The sequence below is a fragment of the Erpetoichthys calabaricus genome, chromosome 4 (genome assembly GCF_900747795.2).
Source record: "Erpetoichthys calabaricus chromosome 4, fErpCal1.3, whole genome shotgun sequence".
Taxonomy (NCBI): domain Eukaryota; kingdom Metazoa; phylum Chordata; class Cladistia; order Polypteriformes; family Polypteridae; genus Erpetoichthys; species Erpetoichthys calabaricus.
The window spans coordinates 172,576,746-172,599,968 of record NC_041397.2 but is presented as its reverse complement, the minus strand read 5'-3'; the positions used below and the strand labels follow the sequence as shown (position 1 = coordinate 172,599,968).

The 23,223-nt window shown below is 36.6% G+C and overlaps 1 protein-coding gene across 1 annotated transcript in view; it reads right to left on the bottom strand.

The window, feature by feature from the left end:
• Window positions 1-1,921: 1,921 nt before the first annotated feature.
• tm9sf2 (transmembrane 9 superfamily member 2) overlaps window positions 1,922-23,223 on the bottom strand; it is a 104,672-nt gene continuing 83,370 nt past the window's right edge. Inside the window, exons 13-17 of the mRNA XM_028799952.2 lie at window positions 12,646-12,805; window positions 11,526-11,677; window positions 10,230-10,341; window positions 9,570-9,741; window positions 1,922-2,810 (exon numbers count right to left, since the gene is read on the bottom strand). Coding sequence (XP_028655785.2) covers window positions 2,743-2,810; window positions 9,570-9,741; window positions 10,230-10,341; window positions 11,526-11,677; window positions 12,646-12,805 — 664 coding nt within the window. The 3' untranslated portion in view covers window positions 1,922-2,742. The remainder of the gene's footprint in view (window positions 2,811-9,569; window positions 9,742-10,229; window positions 10,342-11,525; window positions 11,678-12,645; window positions 12,806-23,223) is intronic.

The following is a 23,223-nucleotide window of genomic DNA, read 5'->3' as shown; positions in this document are numbered from 1 at the left end:
AACAATATAATTATAATGTTTACACCACGTTAGAGTTTAGTAAAACGTTAATAATAAAAGTGATTACGTTTTTTATGTACTATGCATGTGTGCAATATTGTTCTAAACCAATTTAGAATAAACATTTAAGCCAATCTAATATTTTTAAACATATGTATGTGAAGAAAACGGCAATACATATTCTACACTGAATTATGCAATATATTAATTGCCTTATATAGAACTGCTCTAGTTTTTGTCACTTATTATAAACAATGGGCCATCAAAAGAAAAAAAATAAAAATACTAATAAGAACACAATTTATTTATATAGCACCCTGCCCAAAATTCAAAAAGAACAGGACCTATATAACATTGGCTACAAATAATATCTTCACTAAATAAAGATAAATACTTGATATACAAAACATTCAAACAGAATAAAAGACAAATAATGCAGACTAAAATACAACATATAATACTACAAAAAAAATCTTGCGCAAATAACAAATTGTGATAAAAATTCAAACCCTGAGTGCCTGGACAGATAGAGGGGGTAAACTGAAAGAAGGGGCAGAATGTCAGGTCTGTTTAATGTCATCCTAAACAAATGATTTAAAACAAATGATTGGAGTCAGCTGATGTCCGAGGTTCAATTCCCCGAGAGGGGGGTGCAGTGAGTGTGTACGCCTGATAAGCCCAGAATTAGGGCGAAACACGTGTCGCGTACTCTTTGCATTAGGGTGGCACGGTGGCGCAGTGGGTAGTGCTGCTGCCTCGCAGTTGGGAGACCTGAGGACCTGGGTTCGCTTCCCGGGTCCTCCCTGCGTGGAGTTTGCATGTTCTCCCCGTGTCTGCGTGGGTTTCCTCCGGGCACTCTGGTTTCCTCCCACAGTCCAAAGACATGCAGGTTAGGTGGATTGGCGATTCTAAATTGGCCCTAGTGTGTGGGTGTGTTTGTGTGTGTCCTGCGGTGGGTTGGCACCCTGCCTGGGATTGGTTCCCACCTTGTGCCCTGTGTTGGCTGGGATTGGTTCCAGCCGACCCCCGTGACTCTGTGTTCGGATTCAGTGGGTTGGAAAATGGATGGATGGCTACAGTATATAATGCATACATTTCTAAAGCCATATCAGGATTCAGCAATTGTACTTTCACGGGATATACCCTTTCAAACTAATTTGAAATAATTGAGTGTTGGCAGAATTAGTTTGTACTTGATGCATCATTACTATGCAATTATTAGAAGTTATTTAAAAAAAAAAAAAAAGATAAAACTTTATATTTTGAATATATAATACCAATAATGGCGCACTGCACAATAATGTACAGCGAATACACTTGACTTGAGAATTCCTAGTTTTCAAACTCCTTCTCTGTACGTTTAGCATTCGTTTGCTCAGAGGTTGATGCGCTAGCTGCTTCCCGAGCAGCTCTTCTTTTCACCACCCTAGCTGCCTGCTTCTTCTCTTCTTTCATCGGCATCTCTTTGTGTTAAAACTGATTAAGGCAGTGTTTGTGTTGCAATTAGTACGTTTAATTTTTTTTTACTTAAGCTGGCACTTAAGTCTTCAACCTGCCTCAAGAATGATTTAAGATAAAAAAAAAGAGGTAGGGGAAGTGACGGTGAAGGGATGAGAACAGCGCCCGTACGCATGCACTGCACGGCCGCCCTGCTGGCTGCTGCCTAGAGTTGATTCTACAATAAAATAAAAATAAAAAGCGAAATAAACTTGGGGGTCAATCATCACCCCGAAAGCGGACAGTAGATATCATGTAGTATATGTGTTCCAAATTTCAAGTCAATAGTTCAAACGGTTTGCGAGCTACAGGTGATTTAAAATCCTGGACAGAGAAACAAACAGCCACGGTAGCATATTATATATAAACATAGATAATGTAGTCGTATAGAGTGTTAAAACATAAAACACTGTTTTGGCATAAATGTTATATACATGAAATAATTTATTTAAAAATCAAGAACAGTCCACGTTATTGAAGAAAAATCCAAGTAGTTCATTCACTAAATTCAAAAGATGCAATATTTGTCCCACCAACAAAGGTATACTTGTAAATAAAAATCAATTAACATAAGGTTAAAAAAAAAGTGATCACTTTCACAATGTTTATTTTTTTTTTTTTTTTTTTTTATAAATTTACAAATCAAGTAGCGCAGAGGCAAAAAGTGACAGATGGAATAAAGAGATTGCATAAGCCATAGCAAAAAATGAAATGATTAATAATTGACACAATTATGACACAACAAACAAGAAATTGAAAGTTGTCTTTTTTCTCTAGATTTCAGTATGAAATCAAGATTCTCTTCACACACTCAACATTGAAGTCTTTCCATTTAATACTAGAAAATGTTATTTACATTTAATTGTACTTTATATACCAATTGATACATGTTTGCTTGTTAAGCCTTGCACCTCTGGTCAATGTCAATATACATGATCTCCATAATAGCAAAAGGTATCTTATTTACAAATATAGCTTAATGTTACTATCAATGTCTTCAAAGTAGTGTGTCAACAAAAATGTAGCCAGTCATTGCTAAAACAAAACAAAGAAGGAGGGAAAAAATATCAAAGTTCTTCACTTTCAGAATGAAACACTCTGGTCCCAAGCTAATTTCTTTATCATGTGCACTGAATTGTTTTCTTCTTTAAAATAAAACACAATAGCTAAGGACTTTAAGCAAGAACTACAGCCTTCAAATCCAATGGATGGAAGAAGCAGGAAGAAGGCATCTTGTAGCCATTATTAGTCTACTTTCACAACACTGTAGATTTTGGTAACAAACCAAAAACATGCAAAGAAGCCAATAGTTCCTGTAGAAGATGAAAAGAAAAAAAAATATTTTAAAGATTACATTGGGTGGGAGGGGAGAACAAACACTTAAATCTTCATATTTCTCACTAATATGATTTTTTTCTGAAGTAAATGTTTTATATAGTCAGTCATAAACAGTATAGCGTTCTTTTTAAATACAGAAAACACTCATTTCACATGTTCAGATATTCAGTGTTCTGTGAAAGGCTGCTGTACAAGGTTAAACTAAATATACACTGAAAAAGTACATTAGCACCATATGGAAGGCTTAACCAGATTTATTCTTAAAATTACTAACAGTCACTAACTAGTAACTAGTTACTATTTAAATCCATGATATTGAATGGCAATAATTAAGTCACCACAGCCAAAAATGTTAAATTGCTACACTCCTTAATGACAGATGTTCTACAGAAATAAAGTTTACTATACAATAATGTACTTGGAACTAAGAATAATTATGTTAAATGGTATTTCAGATTAGAGCTTACAAATGATATCATGACAATTTTACACGCTTTTCAAACCAGTGATGTTTTACCGACTCATTTACCATGATACCTTGTTACAGACCCAGCTGTGAATGAGAGATTTGTCATGAAGCTGGCGGCGCTCTTCCTGCTGAGTCTGACCAATGACCTGGAATGCAATAGAAATGCCAGAGCCTACAGCATGTGCTGCACTGACACAGCAGCAGGGCACCGTCAAAAACCCTCAAATGTAAACTTTCCTGATCACTTAGATTTTTAACAGATGAGTAAGCACCGGCAAAGTATTTTTTTTCCCCCATACACAAACAGTACATTTTCCTTTTTTATTTTTTTGCTGGCATGTCACAGTACGTATCACTGTCTTAAAAAGACTATGCAATAGTCAATCTATTCCATGGGAGACAGATTAAAAGTGACAGGGTCACTAAGCAGGTTAAGCAGCAATTCAGAAAAATACTTTAAAAAGGTATGAGAAACATGCACCTTTTAGCATTGTAGTAAAATTCAAGACAGTATAAATTACTGTGATGTTATTAGAAGTTGTACAATCTTACCCTTTAAATTAGAATATAAGTAACATTCTACAAAGTTATGCAACTATGATGTTATGAGCAAGATATTTATTTTTTAATGTGCTTGGTAGAAGATGGTGTTTTATAATGGTAAATAGTTTTCTATTTACATTTGAAAAAAAATGCAACAAAACAAGCATTTAGGGTATGACAGATTTATCCAAAAAAATATGAAACATTTATAATTTCACCAATTCAAATAAATCTTCATAAAGTATCTTCTGAATTAAGAAAATTAACTTTGCAAGTATTTCCTAGTTTTCCAAATGCTACACTTTTCTTAGTATTATATACAGTACATCTGGAAAGTATTCACAGCGCATCACTTTTTCCATAATTTGTTATGTTACAGCCTTATCCCAAAATGGATTAAATTCATTTTTTTCCTCTGAATTCTACACACAACACCCCATAATGACAACGTGAAAAAAAGTTTACTTGAGGTTTTTGCAAATTTATTAAAAATAAAACTGAGAAATCACATGTACATAAGTATTCACAGCCTTTGCTCAATACTTTGTCGATGCACCTTTGGGAGCAATTACAGCCTCCAGTCTTTTTAAATATGATGCCACAAGCTTGGCACACCTATCCTTGGCCAGTTTTGCCCATTTCTCTTTGCAGTACCTCTCAAGCTCCATCAGGTTGGATGGGAAGCGTCGGTGCACAGCCATTTTAAGATCTCTAGATTCAATCGGATTCAAGTCTGGGTTCTGGCTGGGCCACTCAATGACATTCACAGAGTTGTCCTGAAGCCACTCCTTTGATATCTTGGCTGTGTGCTTAGGGTCGTTGTCCTGCTGAAAGATGAACCGTCGCCCCAGTCTGAGGTCAAGAGCGCTCTGGAGCAGGTTTTCATCCAGGATGTCTCTGTACATTGCTGCAGTCATCTTTCCCTTTATCCTGACTAGTCTCCCAGTCCCTGCTGCTGAAAAACATCCCCACAACATGATGCTGCCACCACCATGCTTCACTGTAGGGATGGTATTGGCCTGGTGATGAGCGGTGCCTGGTTTCCTCCAAACGTGACGCCTGGCATTAACACCAAAGAGTTCAATCTTTGTCTCATCAGACCAGAGAATTTTCTTTCTCATGGTCTGAGAGTCCTTCAGGTGCCTTTTGGCAAACTCCAGGCGGGCTGCCATGTGCCTTTTACTAAGGAGTGGCTTCCATCTGGCCACTCTACCATATAGGCCTGATTGGTGGATTGCTGCAGAGATGGTTGTCCTTCTGGAAGGTTCTCCTCTCTCCACAGAGGATCTCTGGAGCTCTGGCAGAATGACCATCGGGTTCTTGGTCACCTCCCTGACTAAGGCCCTTCTCACCCGATCGCTCAGTTTAGATGGCTGGGCAGCTCCAGGAAGAGTCCTGGTGGTTTTGAACTTCTTCCGTTTACGGATGATGGAGGCCACTGTGCTCATTGGGACCTTCAAAGCAGCAGAAATTTTTCTGTAACCTTCCCCAGATTTGTGCCTCGAGACAATCCTGTCTCGGAGGTCTACAGACAATTCCTTTGATTTCATGCTTGGTTTGTGCTCTGACATGAACTGTCAACTGTGGGACCTTATATAGACAGGTGTGTGACTTTCCAAATCATGTCCAATCAACTGAATTTACCACAGGTGGACTCCAATTAAGCTGCAGAAACATCTCAAGGATGATCAGGGGAAACAGGATGCACCTGAGCTCAATGTTGAGCTTCATGGCAAAGGCTGTGAATACTTATGTACATGTGCTTTCTCAATTTTTTTATTTTTAATAAATTTGAAAAAATCTCAAGTAAACGTTTTTCACGTTGTCATTATGGGGTGTTGTGTGTAGAATTCTGAGGGAAAAAAATGAATTTAATCCATTTTGGAATAAGGCTGTAACATAACAAAATGTGGAAAAAGTGATGCACTGTCAATACTTTCCGGATGCACTGTAGTAGTAATGTCCAAGAATTTTTAAAGATGAAACTCTGTGGAACATTTGACTGAAAATATCAATTCAGGTAGAAGCTGGATATCTCATGAAGAGAGATCTATTGAAAACTGAACAGATAGGATAGCAAGGTTCAGAACGTGCTGCGTAAATATTATAAAATATACCAACAAATAGGACATTTAAAAAAAAAAAAACTGATAGACTTTTCCAGTTTTGTAAGTTACCTTTTTTCGATCATTAGTAACTGTAAGTACTAAAAGAATTAAGTCAGGTTTTAATGAGGATTTTTTTTTAAATCAAATGACGCCCTTAACCCTACATTTTTACCTCTTGCCTTTTCGATTTCTATATTTTGCTGCAATTAATGGTTAAATTTGTAATCTGACACTAATGAACCCAATTTTACATATTAACATGAGATGGTACAATAAATTGTACTGAAATTCTACCTTTTGCATAATAATTTAGTTTATTTGTAAAACATTTTTTAAATTATTCATTTTTACCCGTTACCTATAATATAAGCAAAAACACTGCTTCTAATCTGTAACTCCGTTTTCTTTACTGTAATGGAAGACTAAAATGTTTGAAAAACCATAAAGGAAAATGTTACAATTTAGGAAAAATGTTACATAGAATTATCAACACTTTAATGTAGGGCTGCAACAACTAATTGTCATAATCAATAATTGTTTATTAAAAACCCTCAGCAACAATCAACTTCATCAATTAGTTGATTATGTTATTAGTCGGAGTATGTTGTGCTGCAAAATTGCATAACTACTTCAATTCAGTTGTGAACACATTTGACAAAAGGCAGATGGTACGCAAGTGCCAGAAAAGACAGTGCAACCTAAAACTTCCAGAGTCTGGGAGCACTTTACTCTGTACGCAGGAAAAAAAAAAAAAGGTGGCGAGTTGCAAAATGCGTGGGCAAAAGAGCACAGGAGAGATACGCGAACATTTCAATAGGAAACATATAGTTATAGGCTCTGTGGAGGAGGAAGACTTGCCATCACCCCAGTAAGTTGAATGTTACTTCAGAGTTAGGTGATACTAATAGATAATGCTTGCTAGTCTAGGTATAATGACTCGACTTTCAGTTTGAAGTGAGGAACAATTTGAGTCATAGTCCACCTCTCCACAATGCCAATAAAACTAGCATATGTAACAGAACTTCATGATAGGCGAATAAAAAAAAAAAAATTAGTGTCATTAGTCACCACCCACTAGACGTTCAGATTTCACTTGCATATTTGGGTGTAATTTTATATATTATATATATACTAGCCATGTGTTAAAGTTGTCTGTGAAGGGCTCCCTGTTTAAACGCGGCTGCCAGTCGTGAACTGGGCCCTTCGTCGCACAGCATTATGATTTTTTATAAGGGAAACAAAATTACAAAACAAAACCCTTGGACATTGATTCGATAGGAACGGCCTACTCAGAATCACTGTCCGAATAGTAATTATGTGGTGGTGTAGGAGCATTTCTGCTTCTCTCCGTTCACAGTCCGTCTCGTTTTCACGACGCTGTCATTTCCTCTCATGATCTCTTCTCAACCTTTATCCAATCTCGCAGGTTGCTTTGTGGCAATCCAAAGAGTAAGGCAATATACACGGAGCAATGGTTATAAAAGGGGGACACATGGGTATCCAGGCTCTTTAAAGCATAAATAGGGATCACTTCACTGACATGTGAGCAAGCCAGGGTACAACTGTGAGACGCGCAGCACTCGCCGGCTACAACATAACAATAATAATTTCCAGAACGTGCGGTTACGTTGTCATTCATTTTACCCACTGTCTTTCATTCATATGTTACGTAGGCACGTACCTTTTATCTTCGGCAATCTCATTCTCTAACCAGGCCTCAGGAGCTAACCAGCGTAACACTGTCCACCACCCCTTTCTTTATTCCGGCACATTGTTGACATCGGTGAGTAACAACAACGTACTAAACTGGAAGGTGGTCTACGCATGCGTGGAATTCGCGGACAAACAAAGATCAAGATCCAAATGAAGATTATATATATATATATATATACTCACACACACACACACACACACACACACACACACACACACACACACACACACACACACACACACATATATATATATACACATACATATGTGTGTATATGTATACATATGTATACACACATATACATATATACACATATACATATATATGTATACCACACACACTTTAGTTAAAACAGACTCCATATATTACACAGCAAAGGGGGAATGAAGTTTCACACAAAGTTTTAATTTCAGCACCAGAAGTGCAGCAGCTTGCTGATGTGGAATCCGAAAAAATTGTGTGTATATAGCATATTGCATGCAGCAATACACAAAAGCAATGTTGCAAATTCCTAATGCCAACCATGTTGGATTCTAGGTGTTCCTAAGATTTAGAAAACAACAATACAATTTTAAACAATCTTCCTAATAATCTCAAAGCCTGTTTTTTTTTTGGTGACATTTATTTAAAAAATTATCATGTTTGCCCTTCATTTTGATGTTTGGAACATGCATATTGAGTCAAGTATGAAGAAATTGTGGCCACTTAAATGAAAGCATAAGAAAACTTCAAAAATTGAGGCAGAGTTTCAAGTCTTCTACTTTAATAGGAAAACTATGTTGAAGTAACTAGTGTTAGGCAAAAGGATGACTGTAAATTGGATCCATGCAAGAATATAATGAGTATGTCCTATGAAGGACTGGTGTCTCATCTATAAAGCCCAATGCCACCAGGATGGGCTTCTGCACCTAAGACTATAAACTGAATTTATTAGGTTTGATAATCTTATATACTATATAAAACATAAAGTAAATCTATAATACCAAAAGTATAGATAGGACTAATTTTAGAATTGTACACAAAGATAAGCAGCCAAAGTAAATATGTATTTTTGGCTTTCTGATGTACTTTCATGGCTTTTGTTTATGTATATTGTTAAGAATAAGTTCCATCTTTTTTCTTAGGCTTCAGAAATCTGTACTGGAGAAGCAAGTAACAAAAAAAAAATATGGTGAATAAATTATTAGTTGATGAGTCTTGAAAATATTCACCCATCATTAATTGTGCATAATCCACTTAAACTTGTTTTTGCCTTTGCGATCCTTAAGGCAGTACCCCAAAACTGGATGCGAAACCAGCATGCTGCCGGTCTTAAAATGTACCTGATGAAAATGAACCTATGGATGAAGCCTGTAATGGATTTTTTGTACAGACAATATGAAATTTTAGGCAATTTTGGATGCTTATGTTTTCACTTTTTTCAAAAATCTGATGGCATGTGCAATATTTATTGCTTGTTTAATAGTTCAGTCTCTAATTAAAAACAAAACTTTTACAAGTTTTAGCTAGCTAATACAGTCAATATTGCTCAGTAACAAGCTTGAATTTTTCAGAATTGAGAACAAAAGGGAAACATTTTGCTGAATTCCCAATTTAAAATATTCAAAAAACAATTAGATTTCAAACAAAAAGCATTAATGTATAGTTGTAGTTGTAAACGTTGTAGTTAGTAGTATTGTCAATACATTCTAATCATGTTTTTAGTGTGGCTACTAGTTATGAGCCAATGTTTCATGCAAAATTGTATTCGCAGTGAAACCCAAGTTTCATTTCAGAAAAGCTTTGTGCCCATGACATATTAGTTCTTAACAGAAATGAGACTAAATCACAGAAAGGGAAGTTTGACTGAAAGTAATAAAAGGTAAAATAATAGCATTTCAAACAAAAAATAAAAACTTACCTGTAAAAAGGAAGAAGATTAATGCCATTATCATTGTATATCCAAAGTACAAAATTGTACTGGCCAGCCCTGTTATTTGAAGTTTGGAAAAAAAGTAATGTACTGCATATATAAGAAAATAGACAGCTGTGAAGCCACTTGTCAAGAAGGAACGCCACTGCCAGTGATAATCCTATGAAAAAGAGAAAAATGCATCATAGGTAAGGAACAGTGAAGTTATGGAAATTCAAATGACGATGTGCATTTAATTTTTTTCAATTCATTATTTAAAATTCACGGTGGGTGTCACTTCTCGTAATGTCCATGTATCAGTTCATTTTTAATGTCCAAACAAACTGGAGAGTTTATTGTTTTTGGGGAAAAAAAAAGTTCACATTCACCAAATTCCAGAAGTAACACATTTCTGAAAAAAGTTACCTATTAATATGAATCTTACAATTTTGTGAAAAATAAGCAAAAGATTTTAACATGCATACTGTATTGCTGTTACTAAATACATGTACTGCTCCACACTGCAAGCATTAATGATAACAGAGTCCATTAATTTTCGCTAATATTAATCAGTTTATATTTGACAACTTATGACTGCATTAAAATTAATGTAACACTGTTCATAAAGTATATGTGGAGCATTAGGGATAAACAAAAAATTAAACATACCTCTGCACAAAGGTGGAAATAGCATAACAATATTGTTGCCTCAGAACATGTAATGACCAGAATAATGAAAACCAAGAAAAGAAATCCAAACATGTAATACATTTGATGAGACCTGAAATGAATAAATTATATAAAAACATTTTTGTTTCAAGTTACAGCCATTATTAAAAAGCTATACCACACTGGTAAAATAATCATGTATAAAAACACAATAAATCATTCCATTAATATTTTCAGTAGAACAGCAAAATGCAGGCAAGTACAACTAAACTTACTGCAAGTTGTACAATAAAATGAGAAGAGCCTTGGCCACAACAGATGTACAGATTAGTGTTGAAATAATGAAAAAACAACAAACTCTGCTGCAATATACATTATAATGTCATGTTACACAAACTGTCAAAAGAAAATATGAGAATTTGACTAATCTTGCATATGCCAACCTATATTCCATTTGCCTCTGAAATTCAATAATATAAAAATCTTCCTGGGTGGCACGGTAGCGCAGCTGCCTCACAGTAAGGAGACCTGGGTTCGCTTCCTGGTTCCTCCCTGTGTGAAGTTTGCATGTTGTGCTTGGGTTTCCTCCCATAAAATAATTCATTACATTTATATAGCGCTTTTCTCAGTACTCAAAGCGCTATCCACAGTCCAAAGACATGCAGGTAAGGTGCATTGGCGATCCTAAATTGTCCCTAGTGTGTGCTTGGTGTGTGGGTTTATGCCCTTCGGTGGGCTGGCGCCCTGCCCGTGTCTGTTCCTGCCTTGTGCCCTGTGCTGGCTAGGATTGGTTGCAACAGACCCCCGTGACCCTGTGTTAGGATATAGCGCGTTGGATACTGACTGACTGAAAAATCCTCCTATCCCTATTCATGATGCTTAAAACAGGGCACAAGCATGCAAAGTGAGCTAAAAACTACTGTAGATAATGAACTGCACTGATTCAGGAATCATAACGGTTCCTGAAATGACTATGTATTGTAGGCTGGTGTCTGGTACTAGCAGGCCAATTTTGATTTATCTACCATGCAAATCTTTTGGACATAAAAGAAAACCATACTATCTAGAAAAAGACCATGGGAACACCATAAGAACATGACAACTGCACACAGACAGTTATCCAAGCTAGGAGTTGAACTCTGGTAATTATTTCTCAGTGTTTTCTGAGAAACTGTAAACAAGTTCAAGGTTCATGCCAAATTGGATTTAGGTAGCACTTCAGAATATTCTGTTGTCTCTGATGTAAAATCTGTTAATTGCAGAAACTATTTTTATAACTATTAATGTAAAACTAACCAGATGCTGTTGAGAATAAAGAAAAGCTGAATGAAAATGCAGCCAAAAGGAAGAATTCCTCCCATAACAATTCCAGGTAGCGGTTTGGTATAGAATGACTGCTCAGGAATTTGGCGTGGGATCTGGTTTGTTCGCACTGGATGTTCAATCACCTTAAAAGAAACAAACCCAATGTGTTATGAAAGTTTCTACAGGATACTCCCATATATAGACAATCTGATTAACAATGCTGGTATTGTCAATAGCACCTTACACGTAAACACCCGCCTAAACCAGTACTGCTACCCACTTAAGTTTTTTTTTTGTTTGTTTGTTTGTTTTGTTAAAGCCTAAACCATAACAATTGTTAGTAGTGGGTTTAACAGGTTTAACCATATTTTGTTTAAATACACTGTATAAGGAAGAATAATCCAGGTTAGTATTTGGTATTATTTCCGTATTCTCTGTATATTGCAGTTATTGCAAAAGTAAACAGTAAATATTATTACAATTTTGATTCATCAGTGGTACCAAGTACTAAATAATCGAATGATAAGCTATACATATGAAAAATTGAATCTGCAGGTATTTAACCTCAACACATACATCAGGAAATCATTTATTCATTTGTAAGCCATCTTTGCAGTGCTTCTCATTGCTGCAGTTTTAGAATTAATGTAGCTATTAGGAAACTATTTGTGCCTTAAAACATTAGCTAGATGTGCTAATATCAAACTGGATTTTGGTACTTACTCTTACAGCACCAGTGCATCTTAAAACCACAGCTTACATTCATTCTTGTTGTGTTTCTGGTTCATTTCATCTTATGTCATACTTTTTGCATATTTAAAAATATCCTAACATTTAACCCCGCCAAAAAGAAAATGCAATTCAAAATTGGCACAGCAGTAATTTGATTTCTTCTCTGAGTGGCCTCTGCTTTTCCACAATAAAATTTTCAAATGCGCCTTCTGAGCAGGTCTTAATCTATGTTCATGAGGTGACACTTTGCATACTTTACTTATATTCAACAATTTTGGATGTATACCTGTCATTCAAAGCACTCTTCAAAAGACAGCCACAGACCTACCTAAACTAACATTAGAACAAAATCACAAATGTCATTACAAAATTTACTTACATTTTTCTTAAAGCCAAAGTAAGCACCAAGGAAAGTTAAAGGTACTGAAATGCAAAACCAGAGAGCCAAAATAGCCACCAATGTTCCGAACGGTATTGCTGCAGAAGAGCCTTCTCCCCACAGTATTAGGTTCATCACAAAAAAATCTGTGAAAACAATTCTACAAATTGGAGAAAAGTTAGTTTTCATACACTATAATAAATCACAAATAAAGAAACCTATAAATAAATACACTATAAATAAAGAAAGCCCAAACTTTTCAGTCAAGGTATCTAAAAATTAAAAAAATACTCTACAAATACTGTACATTAAATGCATTAAACCTATAGTGATTAAACACTTCCAAAACCAAAAACATTTTCTCTGAACATGGTTGATAAGCTATGCTACCCGTTTTTAAAGTTTGTATTGTCCTTGGTATGAAAGCCATTCAGTACTACTAGAAGAAACTATGAAATAAGTATACAGATGATACAAGTTAAACAGATTAAAAAGTTATCAATATAAAGCTTTAATTGAAGCCTGCCTTATTCAACTCATAGGATGATCTGAACACATTAAGTCAACATTGTGCTATTAAATGCATTTAAAGCATAAAAGGCTAATTGTCTAGTGCCTCTTCACAAATCTTACACAGTATTTGCCTACACAAATTATTTATGCATATTCTGCACAGTTTAACCAAGTGACACAGGTTGCATTACTAAGAACTAATTTTTCAATGGCTGATATTTAGCACTGATTTAAAAGAGCAGTACCTGCATGGTGTTCTGACCTCTGTAAAACAAAATGGTAAAGTTCAATGCATCTATTTTGGGATTTCCAAAACTTTCTACAAAGGTGTTCAGTTCTAGCAGTGTTCTCCAATTGTGTGGAAGTTGTCTGATGTGTGTTGTATTAATCACGGTCTTAGAAGTTCTACTGAGTTGCAGTTTTTACTGTTATCAATGGTGTAAATGTTATTCAGTGCCTAGGTGAGCTAGAACAAAAAAAATGTGCATGCCTGAATGTGGCTCAGTGCAGATTTTTTAAACCTGTTAAGTATAGAAAGTACAAATCATTTACCAAGATGTGATTTTTTTCCCCTCAAACACACAGACATAACATACAAAACTGACTTACTTCAGGCATTGCCGAGGTAAGTCAATTAGCATGAATCCTTATCATTAAACTTTGACTCTTTCAGCATTACCCCAAGTTCATTATGTTCCTCATTAACATTCATGAAACTAAGCAATTGTCTGATACTATCTCTGTAAATTTAATACATTTCTCAATTGGAACATTTCATACCTGTTTTAGGAGGTAGTGTGGAACTAATTAAAAATCAAATCTAATCAAAACTAATCAAAAAAGAGGCTCTAGACTCAACATTTTATATTAATTGTATTGTCAAACTACATTGTATTATACTTATCTTGGTCTCTAACTGATCCTTACATCGGTTTACAGCAATGGTCTTTCTGGCAACTTTTTTTTCCCCCCTTTCACAGTTGTATGCTTACAGCCAAAATAGACTATGCCATAGACACATCTGCTCTTCTATATTCTATAGTATTTGAATTTTAATTATTATGAATAATTTACAGTACATCTACCAAAGGCCAAGATGACTGTGCTGCTTACTTTGTGTTCATAGTTTGGACATAATATACTTGATCAATTCTCCAAGTGCCAATGCTCCGACAGTAGTATGCACATTCCTGAGGAGAGATGGCGGACCGGATAATAAATCTTGAAAGGTACGTCATTGTCAGATTAGTTAGTGTCATTATTGCAATGTTTTGATGATTTGTAGAAATGGATAGAATAGCTTTATTACCAGGAACCACAGAAAACATTCATCTTTTGAAGCCATTAACTATTTTGTAGCGAAATACAGTTTATCTTGGAGCACTGGTCATAAACTCTCAAACTGGGCAAAATCAGACTATACTCACAAATGGATGTGTGAATACTACTGTGTACCTAGTGAAAACAAATTCAGACACTGGGATAAAATAAATCTCTACTCAGATAGCAACTTGGATGGGATTTTTACCAAAACACAGCAAGGCTTGAATTTTATTGTGTGGCATAGATAGATAGATGGGGATCCCCATAGCACAACAACAAATGTGAGGTTTATAATCTTGAGGGGATTTCAGCATATAGTTTAAAGAATGCAATATCATGAACTACCTGATTTAAATTAGCATTTGCACATTCTAAATTTATTCTCTTGACATTTTCTGCTCAGTAACTGAAAACTACTGCTTAAAATCCATATTATATATAAAAATTCCAACATTACTAATGTACATATACACACACTATATATATATATATAGATATATATATATATATATATATATATATATATATATATATATATATATATATATATATATATATATATATATATATACACATACACACACACATACACATATACACATACATACACATATACATAAATACACACACACACATATATATATATATTTTCAGACCCCCTTCAATTTTTCACTCTTTGTCATATTGCAGCCATTTGCTAAAATCATTTATATTAATTTTTTCCCTCATTAATGTACACACAGCACCCCATACTGACAAGACAAAAAAAAAGAATTTTTGAAATTGTTGCAGATTTATTAAAAAAGAAAAACTGAAATATCACATGGTCCTAAGTATTCAGACCCTTTGCTCAGTATTTAGTAGAAGCACCCTTTTGAGCTAATACAGCCATGAGTCTTCTTGGGAAAGATGCAACAAGTTTTTCACACCTGGATTAAGGGATCCTCTGCCATTCCTCCTTGCAGATCCTCTCCAGTTCTGTCAGGTTGGATGGTAAATGTTGGTGGACAGCCATTTTTAGGTCTCTCCAGAGATGCTCAATTGGGTTTAAGTCAGGGCTCTGGCTGGGCCATTCAAGAACAGTCACAGAGTTGTGAAGCCACTCCTTCGTTATTTTAGCTGTGTGCTTAGGGTCATTGTCTTGTTGGAAGGTAAACCTTCAGCCCAGTCTGAGGTCCTTAGCACTCTGGAGAAGGTTTTTGTCCAGGATATCCCTGTACTTGGCCGCATTCATCTTTCCCTCGATTGCAACCAGTCGTCCTGTCCCTGCAGCTGAAAAACACCCCCACAGCATGATGCTGCCACCGCCATGCTTCACTGTGGGGACTGTATTGGACAAGTGATGAGCAGTGCCTGGCTGTCTCCACACATACCGCTTAGAATTAAGGCCAAAAAGTTCTATCTTGGTCTCAGACCAGAGAATCTTATTTCTCACCATCTTAGAGTCCTTCAGGTGTCTTTTAGCGAACTCCATGCGGGCTGTCATGTGTCTTGCACTGAGGAGAGGCTTCCGACAGGCCACTCTGCCATAAAGCCCTGACTGGTGGAGGGCTGCAGTGATGGTTGACTTTCTACATCTTTTTCCCATCTCCTGACTGCATCTCTGGAGCTCAGCCAAAGTGATCTTTGGGTTCTTCTTTACCTCTCTCACCAAGGCTCTTCTCCCCCAGTAGCTCAGCTTGGCCGGACGGCCAGCTCTAGGAAGGGTTCTGGTCGTCCCAAACATCTTCCATTTAAGGATTATGGAGGCCACTGTGCTCTTGGGAACCTTAAGTGCAGCAGAAATTTTTTTGTAACCTTGGCCAGATCTGTGCCTTGCCACAATTCTGTCTCTGAGCTCTTCAGGTAGTTCCTTTGACCTCATGATTCTCATTTGCTCTGACATGCATTGTGAGCTGTAAGGTCTTATATAGACAGGTGTGTGGCTTTCCTAATCAAGTCCAATCAGTATAATCAAACACAGCTGGACTCAAATGAAGGTGATCTCAAGGATGATCAGAAGAAATGGAAAGCACCCGAGTTAAATATATGAGTGTCACAGCAAAGGGTCTGAATACTTAGGACCATGTGATATTTCAGTTTTTCTTTAATAAATCTGCAACAATTTCAAAAATTCTTTCTTTTGTCTGTCAATATGGGGTGCTGTGTGTACATTAATGAGGAAAAAAATTAATTTAAATGATTTTAAGCAAATGGCTGCAATATAACAAAGAGTGAAAAATTGAAGGGGGTCTGAATACTTTCCGTACCCACTGTATGTTCACATTACTCCCTTTCTTGCTGGGCTTACTTGTGGCTGCTTTGTCAAGCGATATGCTTCCTGCACGGTGCTTCGAATACTTAAAAGATCAAACAGCATGTATTAATTTTTGATTGTTTGCTTTTCTCTCTCTCTCTCTGACATTCTCTGCTCCTGAAGTTCCTGTCTCTCTACAACCTCCTGTGTTTCTGTGCAAATCTGTGACCCAAGCATGACCATATAAAAATAACCATATAAACACATGGTTTTCACCTTTCGCGGAGGGTTCTGGAACACAACCCCCGCGATCGAGGAGGGATTACTATTATATATATATATATATATATATATATATATATATATATATATATATATACACACACACACACACACACACACATAATAACTATATAATAATATAAATATATATATTATATATATACACACACACACAGTGATCCCTCCTCGATCGTGGGGGTTGCGTTCCAGAACCCCCCGCGAAAGGTGAAAATCCGCTAAGTAAAAACCATGTTTATATGGTTATTTTTATATATTTTTTAGCCCTTATAAACTCTTCCACACTCTTATAAATATTTCCCGCAGTTATACAGCATAAATCCTTTGTATTCTCTTAGATATTATGTAAGATTCGTTGAAATTATGTATGTAATATGTCCAATATCACATATGATACAGCTATTACGATAGACAGGCCACTAGCAATAAATACGTACAATGCAAGAAAAATTGTATACAGTAAAATGTGTGTACAGTGACACTAAATATACGTACATATACCAAGTACTGTGTACTAAGTACTGTATGTAGAAAATTAATTATGGTTATTCACCAACAATGACACAACTACTTGTCCAATAATGATGAGTTTAATTTTACTGCACAACAAAGGAGAGTGTTACAGCTCTTCTAAAGGAGCCTCTTCAGGCGACTGTGTAGCACCGCCATTGTTCTTCCGACAGTCTTCAATCCAAATCCCTTAAGCAGATTCCACCCGGACTACCGCCTTATTACGTCCACTTACAACTCGTTTTACGCCCTGGTTAAAGGGCACTACGGCCGTAGATCTTGTATTCTTTTCCTCCTTTTTAAATAAAAAGAATCGTGGACTCACTGATGCCGTAATGGCGTCCTACAGCGGTGTAGCTGTTCCCTTCCTTCAACATATCCAAAACTTTTACCTTTTTGGCAATCGTTAGCATATTCCATTGGCACTTAGGCATGGCCCCTGAAGGCAGTAGCAGGAGCAGATCGTTTTGGAGCCATAACGAAGGGCTTGACTATGCACAAAGATAAAAACAAAAGAGCACAAAAGTTAACTCATTACACAGCGAAACACGTTGATGCTGAATGTGCAAGACAAGAGACTTCCTGGTTAACGCAGCGGAATCAAATTCGGCACTCCATCACTGAGCCAATCACCACACAGGAACTTAACTGTGTGCTCTGATTGGGTAGCTTCTCAGCCATCCGCCAATAGCGTCCCTTGTATGAAATCAACTGGGCAAACCAACCGAGGAAGCATGTACCAGAAGTAAAAAGACCCATTGTCCACAGAAATCCGCAAAGCAGCAAAAAAATCTGCGTTATACATTTAGATATGCTTACATATAAAATCTGCGGTACAGTGAAGCGGGATATAGCGAGGGATTACTATATATACACACATACATATACACACACATACACATACATACACATATACATATATATGGTTGAAATAGTTTACTGTCAAATAATGCAAAGAGTACGCGACACATTATTTGACAGTAAACTATTTCAACCATTCTATGATCTGCTTCTCACAACTGACGGCATCGTGGCGGATGTTAGCCGACTTGCTGACCAACCACAAGCGTTACCTGGTAGGTAACCACCCATACAATCAGATTGTGATTCAGACTACGAATGCCGTGAATATACACACCATGATTGTGTATGTATATTATACATATATATATATACATATACATATACATATATATATATATATATATATATATATATATATATATATATATATATATATATATATATACATACACATACATATACACATATACATATACATATATATACATATACATATATATACATATACATATACATATACACACATATACACACATATACACATATATACATACATATACAGATATGTATATATATATATATGTATATATGTATATGTATATATGTATACACACACACACACTTTTGGGCTCTTCTGACCCACGCCACAAAACACTCGCGAAAGGCTGTCTTTGGGAGCTTGTCCAGCTGTTCTTTGACAGCTGCAATCAGTTCCTCTCGAGTTTCGAAGTTGTGGCCTCGCAGGGGTTCTGTCACCTTCAGGAAGAGCCAAAAGTCATATGGTGCAAGATCAGGTGAGTAGGGTGGCGGGTTCAAAACGTTGACATCACTGTCTTCAATGAAATGCTTCGTCGCATTAGCCGTGTGGGCTGGCGCATTGTCATGATGCAAAAAGTGCCTTCGCAAGTTCTTGGACCGGCCTCTAGCCATCGCAGAAAAAACGTCAGGCAGGCACCGAGTGGTGTACCACTCAGAGGTCACAGTTTTCCTCTCCATCAGCAGAATTGACGCGACAATGCCATCGATGTTGAAAGAGATGGCAAACATGGTGCGTTCCACTGAGTGGATTAAACCATCAGAAAAGGCTGCGCACTCTCAGTTCGTTTGCTTCTCGTGTTCATTCTGAAGGAAGAGAGGGAGCAAAACATCTGAACAAAAACATGCAACCACCTGAATAATCCCTCTACACAGCAGAACAGGTTTCGACAGGCTGACACTTGAGAAGTGATAAAATTCCGCGCGGAACCCAGACAACCCTCGTATATACACATATACATATAGGAACCCAGACAACCCTCGTATATACACATATATACATACATATACATATATACACATATACACACATACATACACACATATACATACACACACACACACACAATACTACTGAATTGGTGAATTTCAAGAGAATTACGGATATTTCCACTTAAATTCATTAAAGCGGTTTTTGTAACAACATGCATTTGAAGTCTGGTTTGTCACTTAACCAATTTGAATTTAATATTTGCTTTTGCAAGGTTTAGATTTTCATCATTAGCATCATTAACAAAATATTACTACAAAGCAATCTTTAATGGATTAGTAAAATTAATTCAAATTTCAAATGTCAAACTCATGGTGGTTTAATTTTTCAAATAAGTCTTTTTGGACACAACTTTAGAACTTCCCACGTGATATCAAACTTGTCCATTTTCTATTAATCCATTATTTCAGAACTCTAGCCTTTGTTTTGTCATTTTCAAGGATTCTTGCATGAGTAATCAGACTTTATTTCTTATGCCTGTGTAGAAATCCCAAACCTGAAATTTACTTGGGCTGTTGCTCCCTGAACTACATAAATTAATAACATTGAGACAGCATTACATTCTTCAGTATACCTTTTAAAAATATGATGTGTACTTTTACTTAAGGGTTATACTAATAAACATTAGTGTTCCTTCAAAAAACCAAAAGAATGACACATATTCAGTGTTTGCAGATTCATATTTAGCAATAAAATATGCAGTTTTGATTGTCCTGCTAACTGCATGTTTCGGCAATCACACATCTCTGTTAACACAGTATACACTGTATTAATACAGAAAAGGAGATGTACCTTTTCCTTTGAAGCACTGAAACACTAAATACATTTTGCTACATTTGTTAATACTAAAATAAATCATATCATTGCTGGTGCAGACAAGCCAAATAGCCACTTCGTTTGAATCTTGTCTCAATGTTCACCTGATACAACTATTTGCACAGGCAATCCTCCCATATGCCACATTACTCTATGCATAAATGTGGGTAAGTGTGAGTTCCATACCAGCAAAACCCTGAAGTTAGAAAATGTCCATCAGTCCAAACATCTGTCCATCTGTAGAATTGCTCATTACAAACAGAAAATTAATGCAAAGCCTCTGTTCATTTATCAGGACTGTACATAACACTATTTAAAAGTGAAAAATCTTGATATTTTTTCATCTCCGTATACAAATGCGTGACAGTGCAAGTTACACAATTACACCTCATTTGATTGGAAACGTCATTACACTCCCAAAGCAAGTACAAATCTGTTTTTGAACTAATTCGTTAATGAGAATAAAATTGGCAATAACATGACCTGTGTGTGAGTTTTGCTTTTTAAAAAACAAAAAACAGTTCCTGCACTACTGTGACAAAATTCTTTTGCATAAATGCAAACAGCCATTTTTATATGTACAGTACACTCCCAAAATTAGCTGGGGTTACGTTCCTAGAGCACTCCCAAATTGGGAAACACCGCGACTTTTGGATGTGGTTAAAGAATGCCTTTTAAATGTCTATTTTTATAATTTGAACCCTAAATACTGTATGCCCCCAAAGCACTTTAATTTCGTTGCAAACTCAGCTTAACACATTAATACATTACCTAAAAACGGAATGTAAAGGTAAACCTGTATACTGTACAGTACTGTACTGCTATGTCTTCCGCGGTGCTAGAATATAAAATATCAATGTTACCGCTATACGTACTGTAATTCATGCAAGCGCGTTTTCTTTGGTATGCACTGTCGTTTTCTTTGTTATAAGCAGAGTAAATACGTAATAATTTCATTTAATTAAAATATATATGGGTATATATAACCCTAACCCTAATATATGGGTACTCACCAATGATGAGTGATATTTATGATGAAGTAGCTGTGCAGTACAATGCAGCAGATTTAAAACTCCTCAGGTGGCGCCGCCTCTTCAGGAGGAGTCATATCTTTGGACTGGTCTTCTTCTGGTGGAGTTTCGTGCTGGCTTTTCTTTATAGGTTTCAGGAACATTGTGATGGGAAGTTGCTACATTGTCTCCTGTAGCGAACTGCTGGTACAATTTCCGTGCTTTCTCACGGATGATGTTACCGTCCAAGGGGATGTTCTTCCTGCAGTCGGTGATTCACAATGCCAAGGCAGATTCCATCCTGACGATATTTTTTATGAATATTATTACGGTCGTTGCCTTTTTGGCACAGAAACTTAGATACAGTACTCCAGATCGCTGCTTCATTCTTCTTTACGTAGCGTGCAGTGCTTCCATTAATGCCATAGTGGTGCGCTACTGCAGCATAACTTTTTAGTTCCCGGAGCAAATCCAGTAGTTCAACCTTCTCCTGGAGTGTTTTAAACTTCTTCTGGCACTTACGCTCAGTGCCAGAAGCCTTAGAAGGTGCAGGGCGTTTCGGCGACATCTTGTGTGTTTAAGAATAATAAAATGAATACAACAAAAAAATGGAAAACACGAGGACACTCGGCTGGAGACACGTCACAGGGCAGCAGTCAATCAGCAGCAAGGAGAAATGAGTAATGCTCTCGGATTGGCTACTTTCACCATCCCAAACCGCGTTTCCCTCAATGGTGGTAAACCCACACACCAGGGGCCTCATGTATAAATGGTGTGTACGCACAGAAATGTTGTGTACGAATGTTTCCACACTCAAATCGTGATGTATAAAACCTAAACTTGCTGTAAACCCACGCACATTTCCATGGTACCTCATACCCTGGCGTACGCAATTTCTCCGCTTGGTTTTGCAGACTGGCGGCACCCAGCATCAAAGCAGTGCTACTGTTTCTGTGTGTGGTTACCCTTTCTTTCTTAGATCCACATTCCTGACGCAGCTTTAAAAATACACTGAAACTAACTGAATATTGTTTATTAGTGTAATGCATCTGATTGTAATTAACCTGCAGCAATATAATGGTCCAGGGAATAGCCACAGTATTCCAAATACCATATCTGCTTTAGCATTGTTACTCTCACTGCATCATCTTCTTCTTTCAGCTGCTCCCGTTAAGGGCTGCCACAGCAGATCATCTTTTTCCATATTACTCTCACTGCACCACTCAGAGTATTTATATCACTGTATCCGAGTGGGGAATCACAGCAGCAGCTGATCGGAAAGAGAACTATCGGTATACAGCATGAAACAGACGCTGCCTCAGCCACGGCAAAACGCTTCAAAGCCTTTCCTGCTGTACAGACCTCGCGGTTCAGAAAAAGTTTCATCACAAGAACTATAAATGCACTCAAATCAGTCCATCAAGTGCTCCTTGTAGAACTGTTTGTACTTATAACTACAATCACCTCACTGTAAACTTGCACTACAGTTATAATATTGCACAACCTGCGCCACTTTATAAAGCGCGTATTTTCATATGATGACTATATCATTTTTAAGATGAAATGCAGCAAAATATGTTGATTATATTACACAGATAAAACTAACTTCATTTAAATAATCTATATTGTTAATAATTAAACATGTGAGGACACGGTGCCGCAGCACTAGCTAGTTCAGGGATTGTTCCTACTTTGCGTTGTATTCTTGCTGGTGCCGACGTGACACTGGAAGGATAGACGGATAGAATAATTAAACACGT